Below are 13,191 nucleotides of genomic sequence, written 5' to 3'. Positions count from 1 at the left end.
CTTTAATACAGTGAGTATAGAATTAATTGCAGTGTGTTTCCACAGAGCAATTCATGTCTAATGTCTAATCACTCTCATAACACAATGTTAGGTAATCAGACAGTTGAAAAGTTCATTCATTTATTTGATAAAGGCAGTAGTCTGTTCATCCAACAGCTAGATGATATCAGTTCTTACTTGTGATTGGTTGACAGAACTCCCCACTCAGAGGAAATCCCTTTATGCAATCACAGGTTTGTGAGGTGACATTTCTGCATGCGCCGTACTCATCACACTTGCCACATGACCAAGCAAACTGGTCTTCACACTGACACTGGAGTCCTCCAGTGGAGTTTGGATAGCACCCTTTTCAAGACAATTAAAAGAAGAACAAAACACAGTTCAGAAGTCAGACAGCACCATATGAACAGCATTAAATGTGTTGGAGTGCAAAAGTCAAATAAGATCAGGTCCTTACATGTGGTGAAGTTCAAGTCTTTCAGTGTTAAAGACCCAGTGATGATTTTGGGGAAGGAGAAATTTCTCAGAATATTTCTGAGCACAACACTGAAATTTTGGGGCACACTGGATGCTGGAATATGCAGTTCAAGGTCTATATCAAAGTCCACTGGTGCTGTGAAGGAGAAAAGGGGAAAATCCATCACATACAACTGTTACAATGATGAGAAACTATATTTACGTGAAAATGTAAAACTGACCCAAGTTCGACTCATGCACGTTTCAGATGTTCAAATATCTTTATCATTTAAGAATGCATTATTTATTAAAGTATGTTACTTGTTTAGGTTTATCCATTAACAACACATGGGTTTAGGTCAGTGCCTAAAAAGCTACTTGGTAAGTTTTAGAAAATTAGCAGCGGCTGAGCTAAAGCACAACAGTAGCCATATCTTTTGAAAGTGTAAAAATAATTTCTTACATATTGATATTGGATAACACACCCAAAATACAAATTAAACATAACAAGATCATTTGTGTCTTTGAACACAAACAATCAGATAATTTAATACAGTGTGTATAGAATGAATTGAACTGTGCTTCCACAAGTGAATAACAAAGATGTTTGTCATACCAGGAGGTGGTGTTGGGCAAGGAGCGACGCCTGTGGAAAAACATTATATGTTTAATTATTTAATTTTCAAGCCAGAAACTAAACACCATGACTTTGGTTATGTCATAGAAATGTCAGCAAGGATAATGAATGCAGTGTTAGATGTGTTAATGTTTCTTTAATACAGTGAGTATAGAATTAATTGCAGTGTGTTTCCACAGAGCAATTCATGTCTAATGTCTAATCACTCTCATAACACAATGTTAGGTAATCAGACAGTTGAAAAGTTCATTCATTTATTTGATAAAGGCAGTAGTCTGTTCATCCAACAGCTAGATGATATCAGTTCTTACTTGTGATTGGTTGACAGAACTCCCCACTCAGAGGAAATCCCTTTATGCAATCACAGGTTTGTGAGGTGACATTTCTGCATGCGCCGTACTCATCACACTTGCCACATGACCAAGCAAACTGGTCTTCACACTGACACTGGAGTCCTCCAGTAGAGTTTGGATAGCACCCTTTTCAAGACATTTAAAAGAAGAACAAAACACAGTTCAAAAGTCATACAGCACCATATGAACAGCATTAAATGTGTTGGAGTGCAAAAGTCAAATAAGATCAGGTCCTTACATGTGGTGAAGTTCAAGTCTTTCAGTGTTAAAGACCCAGTGATGATTTTGGGGAAGGAGAAATTTCTCAGAATATTTCTGAGCACAACACTGAAATTTTGGGGCACACTGGATGCTGGAATATGCAGTTCAAGGTCTATATCAAAGTCCACTGGTGCTGTGAAGGAGAAAAGGGGAAAATCCATCACATACAGCTGTTACAATGATGGGAAACTATATTTACGTGAAAATGTAAAACTGACCCAAGTTCGACTCATGCATGTTACAGATTTTCAAATGTCTTTATCATTTAAGAATGCATTATTTATTAAAGTATGTTACTTGTTTAAGTTTAACACATGGGTTTAGGTCAGTGCCTAAAAAGCTACTTGGTAAGTTTTAGAAAATTAGCAGCGGCTGAGCTAAAGCACAACAGTAGCCATATCTTTTGAAAGTGTTCTTTTTGTTGCCAAATTGATGGCCCCCATGTTTTTCTCTATAAAAAAAACTATTGTATACACTTTCCATTGTAAAAATAATTTCTTACATATTGATATTGGATAACACACCCAAAATACAAATTAAACATAACAAGATCATTTGTGTCTTTGAACACAAACAATCAGATAATTTAATACAGTGTGTATAGAATGAATTGAACTGTGCTTCCACAAATGAATAACAAAGATGTTTGTCATACCAGGAGGTGGTGTTGGGCAAGGAGCGACGCCTGTGGAAAAACATTATATGTTTAATTATTTAATTTTCAAGCCAGAAACTAAACACCATGACTTTGGTTATGTCATAGAAATGTCAGCAAGGATAATGAATGCAGTGTTAGATGTGTTAATGTTTCTTTAATACAGTGAGTATAGAATTAATTGCAGTGTGTTTCCACAGAGCAATTCATGTCTAATGTCTAATCACTCTCATAACACAATGTTAGGTAATCAGACAGTTGAAAAGTTCATTCATTTATTTGATAAAGGCAGTAGTCTGTTCATCCAACAGCTAGATGATATCAGTTCTTACTTGTGATTGGTTGACAGAACTCCCCACTCAGAGGAAATCCCTTTATGCAATCACAGGTTTGTGAGGTGACATTTCTGCATGCGCCGTACTCATCACACTTGCCACATGACCAAGCAAACTGGTCTTCACACTGACACTGGAGTCCTCCAGTGGAGTTTGGATAGCACCCTTTTCAAGACATTTAAAAGAAGAACAAAACACAGTTCAAAAGTCATACAGCACCATATGAACAGCATTAAATGTGTTGGAGTGCAAAAGTCAAATAAGATCAGGTCCTTACATGTGGTGAAGTTCAAGTCTTTCAGTGTTAAAGACCCAGTGATGATTTTGGGGAAGGAGAAATTTCTCAGAATATTTCTGAGCACAACACTGAAATTTTGGGGCACACTGGATGCTGGAATATGCAGTTCAAGGTCTATATCAAAGTCCACTGGTGCTGTGAAGGAGAAAAGGGGAAAATCCATCACATACAGCTGTTACAATGATGGGAAACTATATTTACGTGAAAAATGTAAAACTGACCCAAGTTCGACTCATGCATGTTACAGATTTTCAAATGTCTTTATCATTTAAGAATGCATTATTTATTAAAGTATGTTACTTGTTTAAGTTTAACACATGGGTTTAGGTCAGTGCCTAAAAAGCTACTTGGTAAGTTTTAGAAAATTAGCAGCGGCTGAGCTAAAGCACAACAGTAGCCATATCTTTTGAAAGTGTTCTTTTTGTTGCCAAATTGATGGCCCCCATGTTTTTCTCTATAAAAAAAAACTATTGTATACACTTTCCATTGTAAAAATAATTTCTTACATATTGATATTGGATAACACACCCAAAATACAAATTAAACATAACAAGATCATTTGTGTCTTTGAACACAAACAATCAGATAATTTAATACAGTGTGTATAGAATGAATTGAACTGTGCTTCCACAAATGAATAACAAAGATGTTTGTCATACCAGGAGGTGGTGTTGGGCAAGGAGCGACGCCTGTGGAAAAACATTATATGTTTAATTATTTAAATTTCAAGCCAGAAACTAAACACCATGACTTTGGTTATGTCATAGAAATGTCAGCAAGGATAATGAATGCAGTGTTAGATGTGTTAATGTTTCTTTAATACAGTGAGTATAGAATTAATTGCACTGTGTTTCCACAGAGCAATTCATGTCTAATGTCTAATCACTCTCATAACACAATGTTAGGTAATCAGACAGTTGAAAAGTTCATTCATCTATTTGATAAAGGAAGTAGTCTCTGTTCATCCAACAGCTAGACAATTGCAGTTCTTACTTGTGATTGGTTGACAGAACTCCCCACTCAGAGGAAGTCCATAACTTTTGGTTATGTCATAGCAATGTCAGTAAGGATTTTGAACGCAATGTTAGATCTGTTAATGTTTCTTTAATATGCTTCTAAAATGCTTCTATTTCTTCAGCTGCAAGTTTCTTACTTGCGTTTGGTTCACAGAACTCTCCAACAGGAGGAAGCCCTTTGATGCATCCACAGGTTTGTGAGGTGACATTACTGCATGCACCGTATAGGCCACACTTGTCACATGACCAACCAAAGTGGTCCTCACACTGACACTGCATTCCTCCGGTGGAGTTTGGATAGCACCCTGTTAAAGTCATTCAAAACAATGACAAAACACACCTCATAAATCATGCACCAGAGTATGAACACATTTAAATCTGTCCGAGTACAAAATTCTTACATGTGGTGAAGTTCAAGTCTTCTATTATTAAAGAGTGAGTGATGGTTTTGGGGAATGACAAATTTCCCACATAGTTTCTGAACAGATCAATGAAATTTGGGGGCAGGCTGGATACTGGCAAGAGCAAGTTAAAGTCTATATCATACTCCACTGGCACTGTAGAGGAGACAAAAAACAAGCACCCCATTTATTTAAGATGTTTCTACTTCTGTTGCAACTTTATATATTATATACATGTGAAATACATATATCACATGCATATTAAATTACATGTGATATATAATTTAGTGATATAGCTGTTGGTGTAGCTAGTGTTGACACTGAGAAAACATTTCTCAAACATTTCATAAATTTTAAATATCTCTTGTAAACAAGATATTTGCGACTACAGCTACTGAATCTTTGAAACAAATTTCATACAAAGTTATGGCTTTAGGATAGAATTCAAATCAACATCCTTTACACTTTAAAAAAATTACATTATTAAATCCTTTCACAGAACACAGACGTAGAAACCTCAGTCTAACTACATATGCTGGATAAATGTACTTACATTTACATTGCATACTTACTTACCTATCACATGTGATACATGTTTGCTTAGTCCTACCTGGGTTGCTGGTTTTTAACTGGCAATATTGCCCATCTGCTGGAAGTCCATTAATGCATCCACATGTATCACCAACGATGGCATCACAGGCCTCATAGTTAATGCATTTGTTATATGACCAAGCAAAGCTCTCCTCACATGTGCACTGGTATCCAGTTATGTTTGCAGTTATGTTTGGTGAACACACTGAGAAGAACACAACATAATGGTTCAATGTGACACTTTGAGTGAATAAGATTGGCAAGCAATGGAGATGCAACATAAATGGATGTTTTACCTGTTGTTGTATTAATGCTTGTAATCTCACCAGTGGCGTTGATCGATAAAGGAAAACTGAGAGTGTTCAGTATCGACTGGAATTGTTCCAGATTTGAGACGCTTATAACAGCTTGGAACTCATACTCAGTGGAATTTGATGAAGCTAAAGGTAAAAAAAAGAAAAAAAAAAGAAAAACCCAAACAAACCATAAAGCAATGATAACACTGATAATCTGGACTTGGTCAGATACTGTTATTGCTATTCAGTTCTGCTTGTTCATTGAATATCCTCCCTCGTCTAGTTTTTCAAAGCACTTTGCAAAGCATGTTTTTTTTTTAATAAATACAATTATTATATAATTATATTATTAGTCAACAAACATGTGTTACATTGTAGTAACACTGCTAAAATTTTACTCACTTTCTCTTTTTTGTCTTAGATGAATGCTGGATTCTTCTGCACTCATTAACTCCTGGAAGAAAATCCAGGAGGAAAATGATTTGTTTCACTGTATTTTTTCATCATTATACATTCATTCATTTTTATTCTTACCTCAAAGAAGCCATTTAGAAACTCTCTGTGTCCCTCATACTTAAGACAGTTCCATATGACTAGGAGAATAACGATGCATAACGAGACCTTTCGTAATGTCATCCTAACTAAAGAGAAAAGAACACAAGTCCTTTTAATAAAATCAGTCATTATTCAAGGTGTCATGCTGCTGGCATTCCTTCTGCCTTCCAACAGGAAGGCAAAAGGAAAACCCATTTGGGGCCACCATGGAAGCTGAGGACAAAATTAGCTGGACCCTAGTTGGGTTTCCCAAGTGGGCCCCAAATATTAGTCCTGCTGCTCCCTATTTGGGCCCCACATATGTGTGTTGACTGGGAGGCAACCGCCCGTGTTGCCCATATCAAAAACCGCTACTGCATCTGATGAGTAACAGGTGTCCCAGGTTCAGTGACTCACTGCCCCGCCTACCTATACAAAAAGGGAGGCACCAAAAAACACATACAGACAAAAACACCACATAACCAGAACCCAACTCCTAACAGTGCAAGCCTTTTACCTCAAACTTAGTCACTGCTCGGTGACATTCGTCTGTCCTGGCCTGAAAGGAGACACTACCCGTAGACTGCAGCGAGAACTGCCAGCATCTGAGCCAGCCAGACTCTGAGAGCCTCTCTCATCATGGTCACCTAAATGCAACGCACAGTAATGGCAGGTTTTGTAATAAGGCAGATCGCGCTAACATAATATGCACTGTTAGTTGATTATTTACCCGCCGCATTAACGGGAGAGGACGTGCAACGTTACCGCTGCTGCTGGGTTGAGATTCACGAGTCCGGGGCGGAATTAACCCTCTCGAGGCAGGCGTTGCCGATTTGCAACAGTTAAAAACTAACAACCTGATTACCCCACATACATATTTTATGAGTTTGTTTTACTCAGAAGTACCACTGCAGGACTTGGTTGTGCATTAGCAACAAAAAACTTAATTTGAGCCTGAGAGGGTTAAAAACACGACATTCATTTAAGGTCATCGCGTGTTTTGTGAGCAAATGCTTTTGCATATTCGTAGTGTTTCCTCCCTTAAATGAAATATCTACTTTGCAAGTTGCCCTGTTCTCATAAAGTATAACAAAACATTTGAGCGTTTGAGCCGCTTAGGCGCCGTGTTTCCTGACAGGTAAATGACGCTCCGCAACGTGGTGACATCATTCGAGGTGACTGGAATCGATAAGGGAATCGTTTGCAAAAATGGCAAACAATTCCAAGGAATTGAAACAGTGGGAACCGGTTCTCAACAAGAACCGGGTTTCGATACCCATCCCTACTTATGTCAGACTTTGAAACAACACACTTTGTTGTGCAATACATACTAAGTGCATTAAAATAAAGTTTATATGTACAGCAGTGGCAAAGAATTTAAACACTCACCTTTGACTTTAGCAGCACAGTGTGAGTAGAATTTCGTTAAGTTAGAGAAATGACACAGACATAAAAACGTAACAATGAGATTAGTCTAAGTTTAGGTGAAGATGGTGTTTGGTTTGCTGAAATGTGCCCATGTTTATTAGTTGTTCTGGATCATGAACCCGATAAATGTTTCACAGTTCTTAGCAGCATTATACCCCAAGAGTTCAACCTTACTAATAAGATTTTTGTCTTATAATTTATTTTAAAAGGAAACTAATAAGTTAATGCGCATGTTTACCCCTGAGACTGTCTCAGATCTGTTATTGATGTTATTGATGTTTGTTCCTGAATTGAAAAGTGTATTATCTCCAGCCATCCATCCATTAATCCATCCGTCTTCCTCAACATACCCTATTCAGGGTAGCAGGAGTTGTAAGCTTGTCTCAGCTGTCATACGATAACAGATGGCAAACATTCAAAATATTTAATTTATTGCTGTTTGCTTGCAAAGTTAATTATTTGTTTGTTTTTAGCAGTATTGAATAGCAGTAAATGCAAAATAGCTAGATATTAGATATGTCGGTAAACATTCTAGGATACTTCTTTAAAATTGGTCTGAAGATATGAGGAATAATAATACAATATAAAAGACACTGAGTAATGGAAATTCTACATTAAGTTGATTACCTTTTGCCGTTGTTGCCGTCTGTAAAGCCTCTTGTCAGGAGAGCATAATCATTTTGCAGCACACCTTCACATACAGACTACAGCATCAAATGAGAAAACAACTTCCTTGATTGCTTTTTCTGAGTCACAAACCTGTCTGTCTGGTTTCTTTGAGAGAAATGTAGATCATACACTTGATAAACTTCAATGTGTCGATGATTGTCCTTGTTCACGCAAACAGTGCTTCATGGTCTTCGTTCAGTACCTCAAATTGGCTGACAGGTGTTTTCAAACAGAAAACCAAACAGGGGTGCCAAAGCTGAAAATTTCTCTCATAATATGCATGAATTTAGCTCCTGGATCCAGAAACATATCTCCTTTATTTTATTAGTTTGTGATATTTTCTTAGGATGTCATGCAGGTTTTTTTTTTTAATCATTATTTGTCATTCAATTTGTTTGATGAAAAATTTCATATTTTATTGTTCATTGGTAAAAAGCAAATAAATGGGCTTTCCAGTTGTATAAAATTTATTGCCAAGAACCATTGTTGCAGAAAAGAAACAATGAGCCAAACATGGTTTATGTTTTGTGGTAAGTTTATGTGAATTATTATATATTATTATACATATTACCAGTGCTATAAAAGTTCCAAAGTTGTGGTACTCATCTGATAGTTATTTGTTTAGATATCTGTGTAACTAACATCATAAAGTGGATGAAGTGAACTTCTGGTGTGTTCCTGTAAATACACAGAATGTATTCCCTTGTCTGTTTTCCTTTTTTCATGTTAATTGGACTCTGTGGGTACAATCTCACTTTATTCAGATCATTAAATGGCCATTAATTGGTTTGTTTTTTTAGTTTTCTTATTGCTGGAAAAGAGTGAGGCCCCATGTTGAACACCTCAGATGATCTGGGGAAGGAGAATATATTTGTGTTTTGTTGTTTGGTAACATATTAACTCAGGGCCCAGCAACACTCACACTATATAATCACACCTTTAATTGAAGGCTTTTGAGACATAATTAACACATGAGTTTGCATTTGCGATATCACATATTAAACTATTTATTTTAAATCATGTTGTATATTACTAGTGCTGTTATTTATAATAATTTTAGGAAAAAATAGAAATGAAGCAAAAATGTAATATTACAAGAAAATAATAAAAAAAAGAAAATCTCAAAACTGTAGGTTGTGATTATTACATGTTTTGTTTCATTCAGTTCATTAGTGAAGTCAGCTACATGTTACAGTACCATACTATACTAACTTGCAGTAAAACTAAGGTCCCCGAACCCAACAACTGTACGAACCTGATTAAAACCTGTTTGCAAAATTACAAAATGAAATCAAATCTGGTGACTTTTTCTGGTGTTATTGGAGACTTATTTATGACAACTTTTTGACGTGAAAGTGTGTATCGCTCTTCTCAACAAGCAGTGGGTGCTGCCGTGGGCACCTTGCCCGTGCCAAAGCGCTCACGGGCGGAGGATAGTCCTCCCCCAGATGCTATCAGGGCAGGAAATGTTCCCACCTATGCGTCCAAACTGCAAATGAATCGTGCATGAGTGAAACCTCTAGTCCCGCAATGACTGTAACGCAGTCAGTTCTTCTTTTACTGTTATGTTGTTTTGTGGATCACAAGGTTTAAAACTACCTAAACACACACACACACATACACACACACACACAAAGTAACTCCACCAGAGTGCCTATTTCAGGTCACTTTTGCCGGTCCAAGCCCAGATAAAGGAGCAGGGTTGGAATTGGGACATTAAAAAAAACAATAATCGCTAAAAGAAATTTAATTTGTAGTTCTAAATAAATTCTAAATGCATTTAGGACGTGTTTTTACTCACTTTATGTCTCTTCTTTTTTTCTCTCCTACAACGTGGGTTACAATTACATTAGCATGACCAATTATGCAAATTAGGCGATTACGCTATATAGCGACTTCTAGAGATTTTTAGGATAGCCAATAGCGATTTTCCTTACTGAGGAGTTGGCAACACTGGCCAGGGGCTGCGACACAGTTATACAACCGTATTTTGCATATGACTATGAAAGGCCCCTGGCCAGGAAGTAGTTCCTTCCAATTTAGACGATCCGAATGATATAGTTTCTTTCCACTGTGTTCCTGTTAATAAAAAACTACAAATTTCCCCCAAAGTACTAAAATATCAATATTTTAATATGAGAATCGATTCTAGAACATAAATTACTGGTATTGGAAGAATTGATATTTCAATATCGATCCGCACACCACTAATAGCGACACTGCTCAGTGGCTAGTAGAGCTAAGAGCAGACTAGAGCAAACTCTCTGAATAGTATCCAATAACCATCGCAGTGGCAGACATCCAAGACAGAGTCTCCAATATTGTATGAAGAGTTGGACAGAACCAGGCCCTGACATGATTCGCACTTACAAGCTAAAGAGGCACCAGTGTCTGGTGGCACAAATGAACCTGCTGGTAATGGAGAAGACACATCCAGAGTGGCTAACCGAATGCCGGACAGTCCTGGTCCCCAAGGATCGCCAGAAGGCATTGGTCCCATCCAACTACCAGCCATCTACTGGCCAATAACCTGCCTTAGTATGGAAGCTCTTGTCAAGCAACATAGTGGCTATGAATAACAGGCACATGGCTCAATACATGAAACGGGCACAGAAAGGAATTGACAGAAACATCAGAGGGGCAGAACACCTGCTACTAGTAGATAGAGCAGATCAAACTGACAAACTGTAGTCTGGATTAACTACAAGAAAACCTATGACTCAGTACCTCAAACATGGATCAAGAAATCCCTGAAACTATACAAGAGCACACCTTCACATACAGACTACAGCACCACATGAGAAAAGAAACTTCCTTCATTGCTTTGTGTGAGTCACACACCTGTCTGTCTGGTTTTGCTGAGATGAATGTAGGTTGATACATGTTGATTGTCCTTGTTAAGGCAGACACTGCCTCATGGTCCTTGTTCAGTATCTCAAACTGGCTGACAGGTGTTTACTGTGTGGCCAGTCTGTTTGTCTATTCACAAAGTGCTTTGTGCACCTTTGTTACAGAATATCAAAATCAAAAACACACCTGCAGTGTCATACTAATGGTTGGTGTCAGTAAGATTCATTTAGAAACTCTTGCCAGTGGTGCTAAAATAAATAAAGATCTGCAAGGCTAACTTTATAGTGCTTTTATCTGAGCTCAATCTGTGCTCCCACCTTAGCTAATACTGTAACACGATCTAATCTGTTATTTACAAATTGGCTGATAACATATGTTTAGAAAGTACACCATTCTTTTAGACAGCTCATGAAATGAGGCATCCAAAAACAAACAGAAAACCAAACAGGGCTGTCAGGAACTAAATTCATAATATGCATGCATTTAGCTCCTGGATCCAGAAACATATTTGCTTCATTTTTTAAAATTTGTGATATTTTCTTCAGATGTCATGCAGTTTTGTTTTGTTTTTTTAATCATTATTTGTCATTCAATTTGTTTGATGAAAATTTTCATTCTAGAAGCTAACCTCATGACATTAAGGAGTGAATGAGATCTCAAATAAGTGATACACAACCACGAGCACTTATAGCAATGATATCGGAGTGTAATTGTATGGTATCAAAGAGAGGGAAAGTAGTCACAACAAAGGGCATTGTGCTATTGGAAGGCAAATCCAATCACAAAGGCAAATCATGAAGAGGCTGCTAGGAAAGCTGCAACCACCAAATACCTGCAGAGGGTCCGGCAAGTCCTGAGGAGTCAGCTGAATGAAAAGAACACAATTAACACCTACGTCCTGCCGGTTATCAGATACCCTGCTTAGATAATAAGATGACCAAAGAAAGAGGTAGAAGCCACTATCATCAAAATAAAAAAGCTTTTTACCGTGCATGGAAGTTTTTACCCCAAATCCAGTACCCTGAGATTGTATGCTAAGGAAGGTGACTGAGAACTAGTGAGTGTCAGAACCACTATCCAGGATGAAACAACGTGGTGGAGGGTGAAGGCAACAGTGGGGCAACAGTGATCCCTGGTAGTCAGAGCACTTGGGACAGTGACCCCTGGTTGGGCGAGTTGCTCCAAAAGATCGCAGGAACAACTTCCAAGATCTCTGTCCCAAAGAGCGCAGTCCTAGGAACAGCAAAGATCCTGTGCAGGACCCTCAAGCTCCCAAGCCTTTGGTAGAAGATCCAGGCTTAAAGGATAAAGACCACCTGCATGGCGAGTGGCGAGAACTTTTTAAAATATATATATAGAGAGATTTACAAACCTTTGTCACTCACTAGTGGGTAATTTTCCTCAACAAATAAATGAAAAAGTACATTTCCATATTTGTTAATGAATTTTACTTTGATCTAATTTTAGACTTTTTTTTAAAACTTTTGGGGTTTGAGCCATCATAGGTGACAATTGTAACCCTAACTCTACCCTAATTCTATATTTCGAACGGCACAATCGACTCTTTAAAAGTGTGATTGTTTTTGATATGTAACTGTTAAATTTATTATTTTCTTTGTTACCTGATTACCAACAAAATTTAATAAAAATATATATTTTTTTAAACAGGAGACTTAGTGAAAGACAGGGGCGACTCTGGGTTTTCTGTTCGACAAAGAGATCTCTGATCTCTAAGACAGTCACCTGAGTAGTGAAGCTGCATGCTGGCAAGTTATCTTCAACAAACTCTGAGTTTCTCTCTGACTCCTCCTGTCCTGCTACAGCTGATCCAGCTGACTGACTTGGTTTCATTTCCTCATTCACACAGCCTTTGATAAAGTATTACTCTGCAGAAATTCCCATCTTTGCAAACATAATAATCTGGTTAGATGTTAGTTTCTTGTTATATTTAACATGACAACTTTTATTATTGGTCACTGGATAGTACTGATTTATTATCAACTCAGCCCCACCCATCCCATATATGTCTTAACTTTAGCAATTACAGTTTAAAAAATCTTTAGGATATGGGGCTCTGATTATTATGTTTTCAACACACCCTTTTTCCACAGGAAATTTTACAAACATTTACACCTGAATTCAAGTGTTATGACTGAATGTTAAATTGAAATATTTACTATAATAATATAAAATTGATATTAAATCTAAATATTTTTTAAATCTAAATACACTGACACTGATTAGTGATCAGTTATTTAGATATTTCTTTAAGCAACACTGAATTGTGCCCTAACCCTAGTTAATGGTTGGTCTGTTTTGATTCAGCACTTCCTGTACCAAAATAGTACGTAAGGAAGGTGACAAATCAAATTTAAAACCTTTGAGTCCTCAAAGTGAAGGAATTATCCACC

At 37.3% G+C, this 13,191-nt stretch overlaps 1 protein-coding gene across 4 annotated transcripts in view; it reads right to left on the bottom strand.

The window, feature by feature from the left end:
* LOC146364760 (uncharacterized) overlaps positions 1–7,959 on the bottom strand; it is a 36,073-nt gene extending 28,114 nt beyond the window's left edge. Inside the window, exons 1-16 of one of the 4 annotated variants that reach the window (XM_084917401.1) lie at positions 7,889–7,959; positions 5,834–5,940; positions 5,702–5,753; positions 5,300–5,443; positions 5,023–5,208; positions 4,413–4,568; positions 4,149–4,316; positions 3,655–3,684; positions 2,975–3,130; positions 2,695–2,862; positions 2,363–2,392; positions 1,685–1,840; positions 1,405–1,572; positions 1,073–1,102; positions 458–613; positions 178–345 (exon numbers count right to left, since the gene is read on the bottom strand). In XM_084917401.1, coding sequence (XP_084773527.1) covers positions 178–345; positions 458–613; positions 1,073–1,102; positions 1,405–1,572; positions 1,685–1,840; positions 2,363–2,392; positions 2,695–2,862; positions 2,975–3,130; positions 3,655–3,684; positions 4,149–4,316; positions 4,413–4,568; positions 5,023–5,208; positions 5,300–5,443; positions 5,702–5,753; positions 5,834–5,935 — 1,870 coding nt within the window. In that variant the 5' untranslated portion in view covers positions 5,936–5,940; positions 7,889–7,959. Of the gene's footprint in view, positions 1–177; positions 346–457; positions 614–1,072; positions 1,103–1,404; positions 1,573–1,684; positions 1,841–2,362; positions 2,393–2,694; positions 2,863–2,974; positions 3,131–3,654; positions 3,685–4,148; positions 4,317–4,412; positions 4,569–5,022; positions 5,209–5,299; positions 5,444–5,701; positions 5,754–5,833 lie in introns of all 4 variants that reach the window. The other 3 variants (XM_084917400.1, XM_084917399.1, XM_084917398.1) reach the window with 3 other exon arrangements.
* Between the last annotated feature and the right edge of the window lie 5,232 nt (positions 7,960–13,191).

Source organism: Perissodus microlepis, chromosome 20 (genome assembly GCF_051167445.1).
Source record: "Perissodus microlepis isolate ML-2025 ecotype Zambia chromosome 20, ASM5116744v1, whole genome shotgun sequence".
Lineage (NCBI taxonomy): Eukaryota > Metazoa > Chordata > Actinopteri > Cichliformes > Cichlidae > Perissodus > Perissodus microlepis.
This window is presented reverse-complemented; position numbering and strand designations above follow the sequence as displayed.